Source organism: Phodopus roborovskii, unplaced genomic scaffold, assembly GCF_943737965.1.
Source record: "Phodopus roborovskii unplaced genomic scaffold, PHOROB, whole genome shotgun sequence".
Lineage (NCBI taxonomy): Eukaryota > Metazoa > Chordata > Mammalia > Rodentia > Cricetidae > Phodopus > Phodopus roborovskii.
The window spans coordinates 8,388,350-8,405,918 of NW_026126625.1; the positions used below are offsets into that span (position 1 = coordinate 8,388,350).

General features: G+C 42.9%; 1 protein-coding gene across 1 annotated transcript in view; it reads left to right on the forward strand.

The window, feature by feature from the left end:
* The window catches only part of Efl1 (elongation factor like GTPase 1), a 111,340-nt gene extending 97,239 nt beyond the window's left edge, over positions 1-14,101 (forward strand). Inside the window, exons 19-20 of the mRNA XM_051206602.1 lie at positions 8,875-9,059; positions 13,680-14,101. Of these exons, the coding sequence (XP_051062559.1) occupies positions 8,875-9,059; positions 13,680-13,868 (374 nt within the window). The 3' untranslated portion in view covers positions 13,869-14,101. The remainder of the gene's footprint in view (positions 1-8,874; positions 9,060-13,679) is intronic.
* Positions 14,102-17,569: the final 3,468 nt, after the last annotated feature.

The window sequence follows — 17,569 nt, forward strand, 5'->3', positions numbered from 1 at the left end:
TTCATGATGCCATTATTATTAACAGCTTATAATATCCCATTGTGTAATTTTCTGTATCCATTCTTCAGTTGAGGACATCTACATTGTTTCTGGTTTGTGGCTTTTACAAACAAAGCTGCTATGAACATGGTTGAGCAAGTGTCCTTGTGATACAATTGAGCATCCTTTGGGTATATGGGCAGGAGTGGTGTAACTGGATTTTGAAGTGGATTGATTCCCATTTATCTGAAAAACTGTCATATTGATTTCCAAAGTGACTGTACAAGTGTGCACTCCCACCAGCAAGATGTTCCACATCTACCCATTCTGACAGGTATAAGATGGAATATCAGAGTCATTTTGATTTGCATTTCCCTGATGGCTAAGGATGTTGAACATTTCTTTAGGTGTTTCTCTGCCTTTTAGATTTTTCTGTTAAGAATTCTCTGTGTAAGGCTATACCCCATTTTTTAATTGGATTGTTTGGTTTTATAAAGTCTAGTTTCTTGAATTCTTTTTATATTTTAGAAATCAGCCCTCTGTCAGATGTGAATGTTTCCCTACTTAATATTTTGTTGAAGCTATATCTAATTGACTAAAGAATTAAGTGTTTTGAAATCTTGAGAGGGGGAATGCATGGCTAGTAATGGTCTTTTCTTTTGTAGCAAATGTATCTTTTTTATATAATTTTAAGACCTTTGATTAAGTTTGAATTGATTTGTGTGTGTGCAAGGCAAGAGATGTAGATCTAATTTCATTCTTCTGTAGTTGGATATCCAGGTATAAGCCCATTTATTGAGTAATCTGTCTTTCTACCAGTTCATGCTTTTGATACCTTTATCAAAAATTAGATGTCCTTAGCTTTATTGAGTTTATCTCTGAGACTTATATTCCATTGGCCTACATATGTGTCTGGTGCCATGCTGTTTTTGTCACCGTGGCTCTGTAATGTAGTTGGAGATGGTATAATGTAGTACCTCTAGCTGTGTTCACAGATAGGTTGTTTTGACAGTCTGTGGCCTTTGTATTTCCATACCCAGTTCAGGATGGTTTTGTCTGACTATGTGCAGAATGTCATAGGAATCTTGGTGGGCGTTGCATTGAATTTGTAGACTACTTAGTTGCATGCTCATCTTCTCAGTATTACTTTTGCCAGTCTGAGAGCATGGAAGGGCTTTCCACCATCTGGTGTCTTCTTCAGTTTCTTATATCAGCATTTTAAAATTTTTCTTGTAGAGGTTTTTCACTTCACTAGTTAAATTTGTTCCCAGACTTTTCAAAGGCTATTATGAATGAAATATTTCCTGTGCTTTCTTAGCAAGTTCTCTAGTGAAAGGTCCACAGGCTATAACTCCAGTTAGGCAATCTCACATGTTACCATCCACACCCATTACAGCACCTTTGGCCTGGATGAATAAACATTTCAGCCTGGTAAGCAGACTGTCCTATGTGGTAAGAATAAGCCACCGTTCCTTTGCATATAGCACAAAGGGTCACTGTGAATTCTCAGCCCTGAAGAAGAATCACCTGTGCTCTTTTAACTGCAGCTCTTATATCAGATCGCCTTCTGGTTCCCCTCTCTTTAGAAGAGGCAGTGGGGGAGCTCAAGAGACATGGAAGTTGGGTTTGGTGTGGCTGTTTTGGTGTTCGTTTAATACTGTTTCACTGGGGCTTAGTTTCTTCTATTGAAAAGGGAGAAAACAAGGAAAGCATTTGTAGGTTGTGAAAATTCAAGTGAGAGAACACAAACACCATTCCTCGAAGTGTCCTGGACATAGCAGGTGTCCTTTTCTCTAGTAGGAATCAACTGTCAGTGGTGAAAGTTAACCAGAGAGTATATTGTCTTTCTTCTGTCCTTAAGGTCCTTTGAATCAGTACACAGTTAATTGCTTTCTAAGTATGTCTGCAGGCCACATCTGTTTCTACACTTCTGGCAGTGGGCAGCTCAGCATTTCCATGATTACTCGGTATCTCTTTTATCGAATATAAGGTCAGTCTGCTGCTCCTTTCCACCATACGTGCACCGACTCATCTCTGGAGCGGTGATTTTGTTTTGAGAATATGAGCTTCCTCGTTGTCTACTCGGGAGGAAGCTACCCTGATCCTTCAACTGTTTCTGTGGTTTTGTGCCCTTTCATCATTCCAGTGGTCCATCGAACACATTTCACTTGGTCAGCATCCTTCCTAAATAAAGCAGCCATGTCTGAACCCATCACCCCAGAGACCTACCAGGAGACAAACACAGTAACCTCTCATTTGGTTAAACATTCTTCGCATGGAGTTTAGGGGTTGAGTCTTATTGGCCCCAGTTTTGTTTTCAAAGACATGTCATCCTGCTGTTCCCCCCACCCCAAGTCAGGATTCATGCTGTGGTGATTGCCAAAACTGTACAAAATTAGGTAGTTTCATGATCTCTTTTATTTTTGTATCAATAATCTGGGTGTATATAATTAATTTTCTTGTTACATATTGTGTAATAAGCAATACAACTGTACAAAGGAGAAAAATGGCCAAAACTTTAAACTCCGTGTAGCACGAATTCTCTTTGATCTTAATAATAAAAACTCAGTGTCAGCTATCAGGGGGTGAAAGCTGAACAATCAGAGAAGCAAAGCGGCCAGCCACTACAGTTCTTACCTCCACCAATGCTCAGACCAAAGGAGTAATCTGTCCTCAGACTGCATCCTCTGCCTGCTACTCAGACTGGCTTATATTCCTCTCTCCACCCAGCCATATCCCTTCTCATCTTACCTTTTAGTACTGGGATTAAAGGCGTGTGACTCCCAAGTACTGGGATAAAAGCTGTGAGCCACCACCACTTGACTCTGTTTCTCTTTTAAACTGGATCAATTTTGTGTAGCCCAGGATGGCCTTGAACTAACAGAGATCTGTCTGCCTCTGTCTCCTGAGTGCTGGGATTAAAGATGTGTGCCACCACCGCCTGGTCTCTATTGCTTACTAGGGTAGCTAGCTCTGCACTCTTATCTTTAGGCAAGCTCTATTTGTTAGATCATAAACAAAATATCACCACAACTCAGCACATGGATTCCTTTTACTTTTTTGCCACGTGTAAGTCAACTATCAGTAAACCAAGTGTTTTGATAAGGCCAAAGTCCTTCATGTCAGCACTGCTCTGGTTACCGGCTTACAAGATATCTGAGGAGAAGAAAGGTCTTTGCTCACCTCTCTCTCTGAGGGTAGGTTCATGCAGGTGGAGAGAATGAGAGATTTCTTGCTATCCCATAGCGTCATGCCAGTCCTGCTCAGGCTGTGGACACAATCCTTGTTTGGGAGCAGTGAAAAGGCTCCTCCTTGATGTGCTAGCACTTTTATTTTGATGGATCAGCTTATTGTAAGGGTGCTGGGCTCACTGCTGATATGCCTATAACCGGTACCCTCCACCCACTATACATGTGCTCCTTCATAGAAGTTAGATGTCAGCTCTCACCTCTTCCTTTCAGAAGGATCATTCATAATTGATTTGTTTTTCTTACTTTCCTTGGGATCTGTTGTCATATGCCTTGTTGACTTTTGTGCTTGTGTTTTCTTTTCTCTTTATGCTTGAAATGGTTTTTCTAATGTCCAGTCTGTATAGGTCCTCACCTGTACCTCCACCACTTGGGAGAAGAGAAGCATGTTTCCTCCCCCAAATCACCATCAGTGTTCTACTTAGCATCCCTGTTGACATGGTACTTGCCATTTGTCTTCTGCACAAATGCTATACCACTAAGCTGCAGTCCTGGCTTTTGTCCTTAGTTTTCTGGAAAGACAAGTTTACAGCATAACATGGAAATCAGAGGCAGCTGTCCTGTTACCAGGTTGAAATTACCAGGAAACTGTCTGGTCACTTGGAACCACACCCAGCCCCTGTGTGTGACTCATCCTCCCTAGGGTAATACTTCAAGGTACCACCTGTCATCCTGTTCTTTTGTCTTCATGTTGGCACACCTTACCTGGCTTCCATCCATAGTTGTGTGACTTCCCAGAGCCAGATGCCCGCCTGGATCCATTTATTTGCACCCTTCTTTCTTTGGAGTGAAGTATGGCTTTCCTTTCCCAAGTAGCACTCAAGTCCCACTGCCTGCTCTTCCATGTGCAAATATGTATGTGGTTTGGTTAGAATAGACATTGGTCTCCAAGACCAACCTTCTACCACCCCCACCACAATGAATCTTTCTGGATTCCTTTCCCTTTTCCTCTCCTGAATTGCTTTGAAGTCTAGTTCCTGGAACATCTCCCCTGAGTTCTGTTTCCTCCTGGCGTTTGGGGGTGCTCTTTGGTATGGACAGCCAAGAGTTCAGGGTCCATCAACACAGCTGTTGACATATTTGTTGTTATATTCTTTTCTTTATCTTCTAAACTCCACTTCAATTGGAAAAAGAAATGGAGAAACTTACTGTTTCTAAAGCCTGCCAGGATGTCTAGGGATCTTCCAAGATGACTTCAGACTTTGTTGACTATTCATTTCCATTCTCTAAGAATAAACACAAAGTGACTTGGGGCCCTTTTTATTTAAGATGAGTTTCCTTGGTTTTTATTTCTTTTATTAACTTTTTTCTTTATGTGCATTGCCTGCATGTGTTTTGTTTTGTGTTTTATATGTTTTGCTTGCCTGCATCTATGTCTGTGTGAGGGTATCATATTTTGGACTTATAGAATGTTGTAAGCTGGGAATTGAACCCTGGTCCTCTGGAAGAGCAGTCAGTGCTCTTAATAACCACAAAGCCATCTCTCCAGCCCTGTTTTTTTTTTTTTTTTTTTTTTTTTACTTCTTAATTCTTCCTGTACATATGATCAAAACAGGAAACTTTGTAAGAAAATACTCATGTGAGTTATTTTAACTTGGAAAAACATCCCAAGCAAATGTCCTAAAAGTTGTTTTTTTTTTTTTTTTTTTTTTTTTAGTAAAAAACTTTTCTAAAGGTATCTGTGATTCTTTTGTTATTATGTTCACCAATGAAAATTCCTTCTAATGGGCTTGTTTGGCCATCATAAATACGGCTTATTTCTTTGTCATGTGACCAATCAATTGTCTGTCTTTATCTTTCTTCAGACCTGTTTCTTTTATCCAACAGTTCTAGAATTTTAATCACAACTTTGATTATTGGCCTAATTTGACACATAGGTGTCAGCACAGGCATTGTTAGAACATACACATTTGAACAAGCTGGAAGCATCCTGACTACCATTGAGCTTGCAAAGCCCTTTTTTTTCCTTTTCATTTGAAGTTATATGTTTGGCCAGCATCATTTTTCAACACATACAGTATTAATTCTTAAGTTAAGCATGATTCTTGCCTTGACAGAGAAGTTAAGGAGACAAATAATAACACTAAGTGAACAGAGTAAAATCCAGTTGTTTAGTGCACTGGTTTTCCAGTGACATGTTATGAGAAGTTAGGATTAGTGGAATGGGAAATGGGGTGGGTCTTTCAAAAGTGATAGGATGTTAAAATGGGCCTGGCTGGACTGAATCATTCCAGGCTCAGCCAGCATCTTCTGCCGTAGCACACAGAAGAGCACAGCTGAGCTTAATGCTCATTCCTAATTGGCTTTAGGAACTGTTCAGTGTTCCTGGTCTGGCTCCAGACACTGCCTGCTAAACCCCTTCAAACTGACTGTCCCATTGAATTGGGGTCCTTAGCTAGTTCTCTCAGAGTATGTTACTCCGACAGTTTTATATCTCCTCTGGATTTGATTGTGCCTTCTGTGTCTGTAGGTAGTTAACAATGACTGTGCAAACACAAGATATGCATGAAGAATTGCTGAAGACCTTCCGGGACTAGGTCAGCCAGCTGCACCAGCTTCCTCTAGCCCTGTAGCTGAACTTGTTTGTAGTAGCAAGCAGCCCACAAGCCCAGTGTGTCTGCAGGTGGCTTCAGCTCAACTTGATCACATCCATCCTGTTAGCTTCAGTTGCCTGATTTCACATTCTGGTAGCTCGATGACAGGAGAAAGCTTTTGTGTGACCTTGTTTGTAAGACTTAAGAAATACCCACATGTTTATATATCCGAATGTATATTTGAAAGTTGTCCACTTGTGTTACCAACAGTTACAAAAATCATGAGAGGAAAGTTTAAAAAAAAAAAATCTTCCTTGGAAATCAGCCTTTTATTTTCCATTTTACTTATTTATTCATCCATTTATTGTCATCACTTTCCTTGGAATTTTGTGCATAGGTGTGACCGTATGGTATAACTAATTTAACAATTGTACTTTAGTATGTTCTTTTAAAGCATGTCTCTCTTTAGCCACTTATTACATAATTTTCTTTTTAACCTCTTCGTAATTCCTATGAACTTGATGTGCTATAATTTACTGACCCATCATCCCCCATTTAGAAATTCATTTCATCTTTGGGGATTACAGGAGAAAGTGTGCTATGAACAACTTCTTTCTTTTCTATATTCAGAAAGACTGCAAACCTTTGTTTGCCCCCATCTTTAGAGGTTGTAGACTACTCTTAGTTGTTACATTAGAAGAAAATGCATGTTCACCTGCAATACTATAAAGACAGTGCTCCATGGAGCCAGATGGGAGGGCAGTTTAACTTCAGTATCAGACAGCACAAGTCGTTTGTGAGTGTCCTTAAATCTGCAAAGAGTGTTTATGGAGTTGGACTAAGATGGCATATTCTAGGTGAAGGAGCTGAGGCTCTGAGTGGAAGTCCTCCAACATACACTGAACTGTGGGCGGTTCGTCAAGGCTGGGAAAGCACCCAATTCATGCTCTATTCACTGGAGCTGAAGTCCTGTTAACCACCAGACCAGGTACGGGCTGATTTGCGGATATGTAGTGCAGTCATAATCAAAACCCTCTCCGCCAATTTGGTGGTGGTGGTGCTCTTCCTTTCCTGAGGAATTTTCTCGTGATGCAGTCTGCAGAGCATGGGCTCTGAATACGCATGAACAAAAAGACTAACTAACTGGTCTGATGCTTCTGTCCCTATGAAGGAATAGTGAAGCATTTACAGTTAGCAGCCTGGGCCACAAGCTCTGGTGATTTCCCGGTGACAGCGATAGCAGGGTTAGGAGGTGTCCAAAGGTTTCTGAACTTTGGGCACACCTTCCACAGTGACTATGGAAAGTTTTATTATGTTGTTTTCCTCTCTTCAGTGATCCATCCTAAGTTTTAGGATGTAGTTCTAGTAGAATTCAAATCAAATGGCTCAAAAGTACATGATTAATTACATTCAGTTTCAATTACAAGTATTGATCCCAACTGTTGGTATGGTCCCTGAAGGAAAGGAATTGCCAGCCTGAGCAGCCGCATTCAACAGTTTGTCCTCATTAGCCCTTATTTAACATGGCTCATTTGCCCCAGTTTCCCTGTTCTTTCTTATACCTAATGCTTTCTATTCACTTTCGTAGACTAACTTAATTTTTTTTTTCTGGGAATGTGGGGCTAGGAAGATAGCTCAGTGGATATAAGTGCTTGCCCCACAGGCCCAGGGGCCTGAATTCCAATCCCTAGAACAAATGCAAAAGCCAGATGTGTACTGTAACATCTGTAACCCCTGCACTCCTATGAGGGAGTGGAGGTGGAGGGCTTGGCACAGGCATACCCATCAGAGGCCTCCAGTGCCAGAGGTCATGAGAGTGGGGTTGGGAAGTCCACTGGTTAGGAGCATGGGCATTAGCATCCAACTCCAAGAAGCAGTGTAGTAAAGCCCAGGGCTGCTCAAAGAGCCTGGTGTCAAGGACCCTTTGAGGGAGAAGTTAGAAGCCTCTGCTTTAGAAATGTGAGGAAGGAGAAGCGAGAGCGGGCAGGGTCACAGACAAGTGGAGAGAGAGAGTGCCTCTGTAGCCAATAGAAGGACCTCTGTCTTAATCCTCAAGGCCTTGTGGCACATTTTCTTGCTATTTGTCTCCAGTGTCTGTTCCTAATCACTGGCAGCAGAGGGAATCTGCAGAGAGGAAGGTATGGTATGGTGTAGTATTGCTCTGAGCCCTCGGATCCTGGGTTAAGAAGCAAAGATGGGTGAATAGAAGTGCCTGCACCAGACACCCTTGTACTGAGAGGTCAGACCTTGGTGTGGCGTCTAGGTAGACTTTAACTCTGCCAGTTGCAGCTGCACACTTGCACATTCGCAACTAAGAGGCCTTTTCAGCTGCAGGTGAAAGGCGGGGCTCTAATGAGCATCCCTGCTAGCTTAATATATCTGTTTCTCTCAATCCATTCTGCTTGCTAGCTGAATGGGTGCCCTGAGCACCTTCAGACATCTGTGCAGGGTGCCACTCCCAAGGGCGTATACGTCTCTCCTGAGTGTAAGGCTGAATCTCACCTCAAGGCAAATTGTTATTGTCAGTCAAGAGAAGTTGCTAAGACTCTTGTTATGTGACACTAGAGACTGTTAGCAGATATTAAAGATTCCAAACATGATCTATCTCCAGAGGAATAAAATGCCCATGTTCAACACCACTTAAATATTATAAAGCAAATGTTTACATAGATGTGGTTTTTGATTGGTATGAAAATGCCATTGCTAGTTGCTTGGTTACTGAACTCAAATGGTCTCTTGTCATCATTTTGGTCATCATATTGAGAATAACCATAATTGCTAAAGCATTATAAGATTTCTAAGATCCCAGTAACATTCTCCTTGGATTTCACACCCCAAAATAATTCTGCTTGTATGTAACTCCAGAGGTTGTGTTTCTTAGACTTCGTTGTGGGGATTGTCATTTGGGGACAGTTGGGATTCTTGTTTATCTTTAATATGTAACTTTTTTCTAATTTCCCCCCTTTAATTGGCAGTTAAGTATTCATGGTTTTGTAAATCAGGATTATTGAGAATATCTTGAGCCACTGCTATATCCTTACTGGGTGTGTAAATCATCGTGGATTTGGGTCATGCCATGATCAGTCGATGAACTTGTGTTTTGGTTTCTGCAGGCAGAGTCTATGGTGTGCTGTCAAAGCGAGAGGGCCGAGTGCTTCAGGAAGAAATGAAGGAAGGGACGGACATGTTCATCATCAAGGCCGTGCTGCCTGTGGCCGAAAGCTTTGGCTTCGCCGATGAAGTCAGAAAGAGGACCAGTGGGCTGGCTAGCCCACAGCTGGTGTTCAGCCACTGGGAGGTGAGATGCAGCCCCACCCTCCCTAGGACTGGGCACAGGCTGAGTGAAACTGGCCCTCACTGGAGTGGTGGCACAGGCAAGGGGGAGTGAAAGCTGGCTGATGGCACCAGCTCGCATTCTTTCTATAATGTAAAACTGAAGAGAGAACATTTAATCTTTTGTCTTCCTGCTGAAGACATATATTAGGTTAAAGAAAAATGACAGCTATTTTGACAGTGAACCTTGAAGGACTCTTCCCTAGTGGGTAGGAGGATGGGGAGAGCATTTGGACCAGCATTTGGAAGGGAGAACTCTTCAAGGGGGCTCTGCAGTTTGTCTCTATAGTCTTCTGTCATTCTGGGGATGAGGTTCTATGGCTTCCTCAAGAGGATTAGCTCATCACAGCCCTTCCCCAGCCTCATAGGTGGTGTCAATTGAGCATCAGATCCTTCTGTAATCACAGGGAAGAGAAGGGGATGTGGGAGGGGCAGGTGAGCCTTCCTGAAGAGGTCCTTCAAGGAAAATTAGCAGTTAACCAGCAGAGAGATGGCTCGATCAGAAGGAACAAAGGCCAGCCAAGGAAAACTAAAAGAAACAAATGGAAGTCACAAACAAGTCTTTTAAGTGAAAACCGGAGAAAGGCTGTTCCAGAGAAGCGGTATTTGCTTGTTTGTAGGAACCTGAGTAACTCCAGTTCACTTCTTCTGTGGTGGTTTGTAACGTGGGAGGAAGCAATGCTTCCTTGTAGAAGCTAGCTTACTTGTAGATACTGGTTCTGCCAATTATTTGTTCAAAGTGCAAAAATTTCACTTCTGTTGAAACCTCACCTTAAGCTCCATGTTGCAGACCTTGCTGCTCAGAGGATTTCCTTTTTACCATTGTCGTCTCTCACCTTGTCTAGTCTGATGAGGCTTTCTCTGGGACCCTTTAAACCACTTAAATTTAGATGGTTAATGAAGCAGAAAAATAATTGAGTAAAACCTTCTTTTTAAACTGAGATTCATAATCAAGTAAGCCAGCAAAGGAAGGAATGGTGACCCTGGAGAAGCCAGCTTTGGACAAGACATGTATGGTTTTAATTCAGCGGTCCCTGTCACCTGGATTGGTGTGCCCTGGACTATCTGCTTTCCCCTAGAAAAATTAAGGTCCTTACCGCTCCATAGGAGCAAGCTGACTTAGCTGTTAGTACAGACTCGGTTAAACAGTGAATTTTCTATGACGTTTCTCTTAGATTTTTGCATTTTTCAATACTAAATGATGTTTTGATGGTTTCCTTCAACACCTTTTTTACCAAGTAGCCTTCATCTCTATCTCATTGTATAGAAAACAGCCCTAAAACATTTAACTCACTGTATTAACTAATGCTCAGCTCATAGATAGTCATTTCCCATTTATCCAAAATTCCAGCTTTTCAGCTTAGGTTTTGGTTTTGACACTCAAGCTTTTACATAAAACATAGCAGTAAGAGATAGAAGTAGATTTAAAGTGACAGCACCTGGAGATTAGGAACTGTCTACAGTGTTCCTTAGGTCCTACTCACCAGGCGTGCAATAACAGGGCAGTGCAGCTAAATGTTGTTCATAACTGAGTGAGATGGTTCTACTTCTGAGAGATGCAACACTGGCCTCATTGGTGCCGCCCTTGATAAATAGCTTCCAGGACTCAGGCCTCTGATAGCACAGGTGGCAGTCGTCCATCTCACAAGAGTGGCCTTGGTCAACGCTGGCACAGAAAACTGGGCTATAGTGTCTCTGCTCTGAACACAACATGTTGGGTACATAATGCCTGGGACTGTCTATAAACAGCTTAAAGTAAGCATTCAGACCTATTACACCCACAACGCCATTGGGTAAGTGATATATCATATATTCTATTTTTGTTTTAAAAGATGTGGAAGGAGGGAGACTCGGCATAAGTTTCTTAGGTTGACCTTGAACTTGCTATGCAGCCATAGCTAGTCTTGAATCTCTGTTCCTCTGCTCAGTTAATAAAGTTACATGTTTACACCACCAGACCTGCTCCCACTGTAAATGTCTGTAATCCCAGCACTGGGAGGAGATGGTAGGCAAATTCTGGCTCATTGGTCAGCTAGCCTAGTGAAGACACCTTCCTCTGGCTTCCATGTACACATTCATAGTCATGCCCCACACATTCATATACATGTCACATATAGAAAGAGAGAGGAAGAGGAGAAGGGAGGGAGAGAGAAAGAGAGGGGTTTTTTCTTTATTTCCTAATGGGCAAATATTTTATGGAGCAAAGGGAAAAGTCTGCTCTAATGGAGGCATCCCAAAATCCAGTGGCCACACAGGTGGAGAGTACTTCTTCTAGTCTGAGAAGGCAGAGCAGAGCCGACATAGGACTCAGAGTGATAGACCAGGCTCACCCTGTCTTTCCTTTATGGTCATAGCTGCATCCCAGCCAACAGGGCTAGGCTGAGGGTGAAAACCTACGCCTTCCCCTATAATACACACTGGATTTTGCTCATACTACTTTATCCAATCATATGACCACATCTAACAAGGAAGCTGGGGAATGTAGTCTTTAACTAGGTCAGGAGCCCATAAAATGCTGCCATTGTCTGTTGGAGTAAATACAATTTTATTAGAATATATCCTTACCAGCTCACCCAGGTTTTTCTGTAGATGCTTTCAAAGAAAAAAAGAGTTAAATGATTAAGATATAATATTTTCAGGGTGTGTCTAGCTCTTACAAAAGTATCCCTGCATCTCCAAAACCCATGTGGCCATGTGCCCATCTGTCACTAAAGAAACAGGTTTACTAGTTTCTATAGTCACTACAGAAACAGGTTTACCAGTAGGTGAGTCCTCACACAGAAGCCAGGGTGAGTTTTACTATCCTTTGTGTCTCTGAATTTTTTCTTTTCTTTTTTCTCTTTTCAGTCTATATTGAACTTATATTCTTAGTAATGTTTAAAAGCACTAGTGTGTGCCTCAGCTGCAGACAGTTTATACAAACAAGGCTCTTAATAATTTTAGAGAAAATGTTTGTTGAGAAAACTTCTGTCCTGTTTGTCATACCTTCCTTCTGTCCTTTTCTCGCCACCTGCCATGGTCCTATTTCCTAAAGCTTTAAATCCTTGAAAGTCTTTAAAACTACATCATAATTAAATGTCACTGATCTAGTACCCTTCCCCCCCCCACACACACACACACATATTTAGGTTTAGAAATAGCTTGGTTGTTGAAATCTGCCTTCTCACTCCAAGGATTTTTTTTCCCCCATTTGTGTTCTGGCATACCATATAATTTACAATCAAGAGCTTTTGAGAGAAAGTGCTTCAGAAAATAGAGAAAATAAAATTACAGGCATTTTCCATGAGGAAACCTTTGAAGTCAGCAATCTCATAATTTCTTTCTAAGTTTTAGCATTCCATGAAAGGGGAGAAAAGGAGCTAATAACAGACACAAGGGAAAGTGTTCTCAGCTAGTGCTGCTGCTTATGCATTACATGTCAGCCTAACACCCGGATCCACCAGCCACCCCTTGATCCTGAGCTGACCCTGGGGGGCGGGGTAGGCTGGTGAGGAAGGCGGACCAAAAGAGCTCCCGAGAGGTTATAATGTGGTGATTCCCATCAGCTGGATCCAAAGGAAATGGAGCGCCTAAAGCCGAGGGTGTGTGTGTGTGTGTGTGTGTGTGTGTGTGTGTGTGTGTGTGTGTGTGTGTGTGTGTGTGTAAGAGAGAGAGAGACAGAGAGGAGAGAAGAGAGCGCTCTGGGCAGTCAGGTTCTCTGCGAACCAGTGAGGAAGCATCACCCTTCCCTCAATCTGATGGCAGTCCCTGCTCTATGATCTAGAGAGAACTTTCTATAGTTCCAAACTGGACACCATAGTGAACTAGGCTTCCCTTACTCCATCTCTCCTGTGTTGGAGTCTTTTTGACATGTTGATGCAGCTAGATTCAAGATGTGCACACAGGTGTGCATGGCAAAGGCAGGCCCGACCTCAGCACACAGCATGGAAGCATTATAGCCAATACCCCTAAAGGAGTCCTCAAGGAAAGATATCAGTGCATATAAAAGGCAGCCCTGGGAGTCTGTCGGAGAAAATCAGCCAACCTCAGATGTCTTAGTGGAGCTTCCAACTAAATGGGACCCATTACACATAAAAGTCCTGTGTTCAGTCCTCAACACCGCATAAATCAGACATGATGATACACATACCTGTAATCACAGCACTTAAGAGGTAAAGGCAGGAGGGTCAGACATCATCTTCAACCACTTAGTGACTTCTGATCCGTCATGGGCTATATGATGGGCTACAAAAGCAAAAAGCAAGGCCATGTTCACATTAGTTGGTTATTATTGAGGCAAAAGCAAAATTAATTAAGGTATACTTGAATACATCCTAGTCAGGATGACTTCCTCATTTTCATTAGTGATGAGGCCATTTTCTTCTCACCTGTCTTGTAAATGGCTCCTGGAAAAATCAGAGTGACAAACATTACAAGTTTGTTGGATCTGCCCCCATTTTGTCCCCGCCCCTGTGATTCTTCCTATTTGTATGTCACCATTCCTAGGGAGATTAAATGTCCATTGCTGAACTTGTTTCATTCACCAAAGACTGGTGAGATCTACCACCTGCCTCACCTAGCCTATCCTGTCACTTTCTCTTGCAAGGTCATTCCCAGTGACCCCTTCTGGGTGCCAACCACTGAGGAGGAGTACCTGCACTTTGGGGAGAAGGCAGATTCTGAGAACCAGGCCCGGAAGTACATGAATGCGGTGCGGAAGCGGAAGGGCCTCTGTGTGGAAGAAAAGATTGTGGAACACGCGGAGAAACAGCGAACACTCAGCAAAAACAAGTAGCTACAAAGAGTAGCTACCGCTCGTGGTGGGGCCTTTTCTTTTTAATGAATTAACAAATCTTATCAAGGGTATAATTTGGGAAAATCTCATTTTGATAAATGATCTGCGTGGGTTCATTTTCAATAAAAAACCAGGTCTATACATTTTAAAAGCATCAAAGAACATCCTTTCCAAGTGTATCTTTAATTGATTCTGGTTCAGGGTTAAGGGTCATTACATTATAGAGAGTTACTACCACCACCCTCAGCAGTGCTAGCACTGTTGGGCAGACCCCATTGGTAAGACTGCACCCCTCAGCCCTGAGCAGCTACTCAGCTCTCATTGGCCAAGGTCCCATCCTGTGCTGTGTGCCAAGGATGTCCTCGTATGAACTTCACCTGAGTTTCGTAGTTCTCAGTCACATCATTTGTATCGACCACTTACTCAGAGAGCAGCTGCTTTTTCAAAAGTGCTAATCAGCTACAGTGTTAGCTAGTGAAAGCCGCCCACTCCAGCCTGTGCTCCGTGCTTCGTGCTCCTTAGCAGAGTGCCACTCCTTCCTAAATTAGTGCCCCTGAGCACTGTGCCCTGACCTTTATGTTAAAAAAGGAAAGGAATTTCTGTAATTGCTGTTCCCTCTTAAACACACCAAAGGGCTATAAGCTAATATGCATGGCTGCCATTATTTTAGATTTTTTTTTTTTTTTCTGTAGTCTCCGTTGCCTTATTTAGGGTGATCTCCACTTAAGGAACAAATGCAATCCGGCCAAAAATCAATTCTGTAATTTCTGATATTGCATAATGATGTTGCATAGCAACATGAAGGATTCCTTATCTAGCTTCGTTATTAAAATATTCGTCATGGTGTTCTTAATAACTTGTGTCACTCTTAATAATGGTTGTGGACGTTTTATCTTTAATCTTCTGAGCCTTGGCATAGAGCTGGTCATGTCTAATTGACCCAGACTTTAGAGAAAGTATTCGTAGATAGCTCGCTGTCTGTTTAACTTTGACAGATAAGATAATGGTATCTGAATTAATGTAGGAGAATAGTATCATGTGTTGGTTTATTTAAACACTCTGATGATAAGAAGAGCTAGCTCATTGACGGATCACATTTGTAGATAACATTCAGCAGTTCCCTGGTGTGTTCTCTTACCCTCTACTCTTGATCTGTATATGAGAGAGTGATTTGGGGCTCTCTCTGCAGCTCTCAGGAGCACAGGGTCGGGGCTGGCATCAGGGCGACAGAAGGCCACTTTTCCTTCCTCATACCTAGGAGACATACTAATGGGCAACCCAGTGCTTCAGGGAGACCCGATCAGGGGTAGGGCTGGGTTGCCTGGTAACCTCCCCAGCTGTAGTAACCTGCATGGGGCTCCAGTCTTGAAGTGCTGTCCCAACCTGTGTCTGTAGAACGGGACTGTCTACTGTGTGTCCCATGCCGTTCCCAGATTCTTGCCTCCCTCTGTTAAATCCACTGGAAGCAAAGCAAAAGCTTTCGTGGATGCAGGAGTAGGTCTATTAGCACTGAAGAGGCTTCAGAGGCAGCAAGGAAGACTAGCTAGACAAGTCACAAAACCAGGTCTGCTCTCAGCCTGCCTGCCATGGCTACTGCAGAACCTGCCTCCCCTTTCAAATAGCGAGAGGACCTTAGAAACAATTCCAGAGAGAAGGCATGGGTCCAAACAGACATAGGGCCAGACTTGCTGCAGTTCCTCAGCCACCCCTGATCACAAGGAGCAGGGCAGGGAGGTTAGGAGGGACCAGGCTCTGGACTCAACTGGGGAAGGAGTTGGTGAGTAGCAAAGAGCCCCAGCTCTACTCTTCTTGGGAGACTAGCAGGGGCCTGCTCCTGGAGATAGCCTCTGCAGAGCAGAGGGGAGTGCCCTTCTTCTGGGACTCTGGGAGGGTGCCTGGCACGAAAAGGAAAGGATTATGAGGGTGGTTTCTATGATTCTTTTGTGTGTTGGCACATATAACCAGTTGGCCCTCATAACTATTAAAATAGGAATAGACAGGATTGGAACCTAGTGAGGAGCCAAGGATGCATTCAGCTAACCCCTCCATGGCAGCTGTGGACACTCTGCTGCCATGGTCTGACTCCCCTCAACAAGAGCAAGAAGGCCTTGGAGAAAGCAGTCCACACAAAGGGAAGCTGGAGCCATGGTGGTCTGGCAGGATTAGGAGCAACAGGACTCTAGTCTAGTCGGTGATTATACACAAGTATCCACAAGGACGAGGAAGAAATGGACCCTCCTAGTCATGTGGCATGGTGGCAACCCTTAAGACACAACAGCTAGGCTGATGCTGCCTGGCCTGTTTTGGACACTTAGGGATGACAGATACATCACAGATGGCTGTTGAGGCCTAGCCTGGAAGGGCCAGCCTTTGAGTGTCTTCTCCCCATCTCACAGAGCAAACTCATTAAATTCACATGTGCTTGAAACTTATATGCATTTTGTATTTTAAAGTTCCCAGGACAGGCTCCAAAACAATACAGAGAAACCCTGTCTCAAAAAACAAAACCAAAAATTAGTTCGTATTTAACTGGTGATTTGTGGAGAAAAATGCACACTCCTCATCCTACAGTAATCATGACAGTGAACATTCCTTAATAATAAGCAAAATCTGACTAGATATCACTATATTCTAGAATACACTATATTCTAACAGCCTTAAGCCTTTCAGATAGGTGCTCTGTTGTAGGATTGTGATTCCCAAATGAAAGCTAAAAGGATAAAATTAACAACAACAAAACAATTAATTCGAAAAGGAGCACCCATAGAAATTTCTGGATGACGCATGGGTGGTTGGAGAAGAGTTCGCCTGTCTTTCAAGCCCAGTAGATGCAAAGGGAGGAAGGGAGTGTCAACGGCTCACAGATCTGGGGCACTTATAAATGTAGATTTTTTTTTTAAGGGGCAAAGACAAGATCAAACTGGAAAGGTTGTTTGAACATCAGATTTAGATGCTTCCTTTTTTATTTGCCCTAATTCAAAAAAGAAATGACCTTCTGAAGTGTCTCCTTGCTCCCTCCCCACACCCCGCCTTGTCTCTTCTCCCAGAAAGCATTCAGACTCTCTGTTTTGTGTGTCCCATGAGGCCATTGGAAATGTGTGCATTTTATAAGCTGCCCTTACCCAAGACAGTAGTTCTGAAATCGACTTCCCTGTACAGAACACGGGTTCCAGGCAAATTTACTACACAGCTTCCAGAAGCTGTGGCATTTTCCCTTTCCCACTATCAGTCTTCAGAGTAAGTGGGATTTGATATTTGGGATGGAGTTTGACGAGGAAAAGATGTGCTCCTTGATCAAATATTTATTTGAAAATGGTAAAAGTCCTAAGACTGCAGATGGGACCCCAGTTTCTGTTTCAAAGCTGATTGGTTTCTTCAGAAAAGGTAGATCAGTAAGCAGTAGTCAATGCGAGATACCGTCTTCTGGCAAGCTGAAGGAATTCACCTGTCCATTAGCTTCCTCTTGCAGCCAAATGTTCCAGGGGTTCTCAGGAAATCCTGAAGAGACTTGGGACTAACCCCACTATATCCCTCTTCTGTGGGGCACTGCAGCACACCCCTACCCGTTTACTTTACCCTCACCTACAACCTAACCCTTCACAGGCTGCCTCTGTTCATTTCAGCCACACTGCTGCCAACACCTGAGATCATGCCACCAACTTTAAAAGTCACCAAGACCTAGGTCTAGATCCTAGATCCCC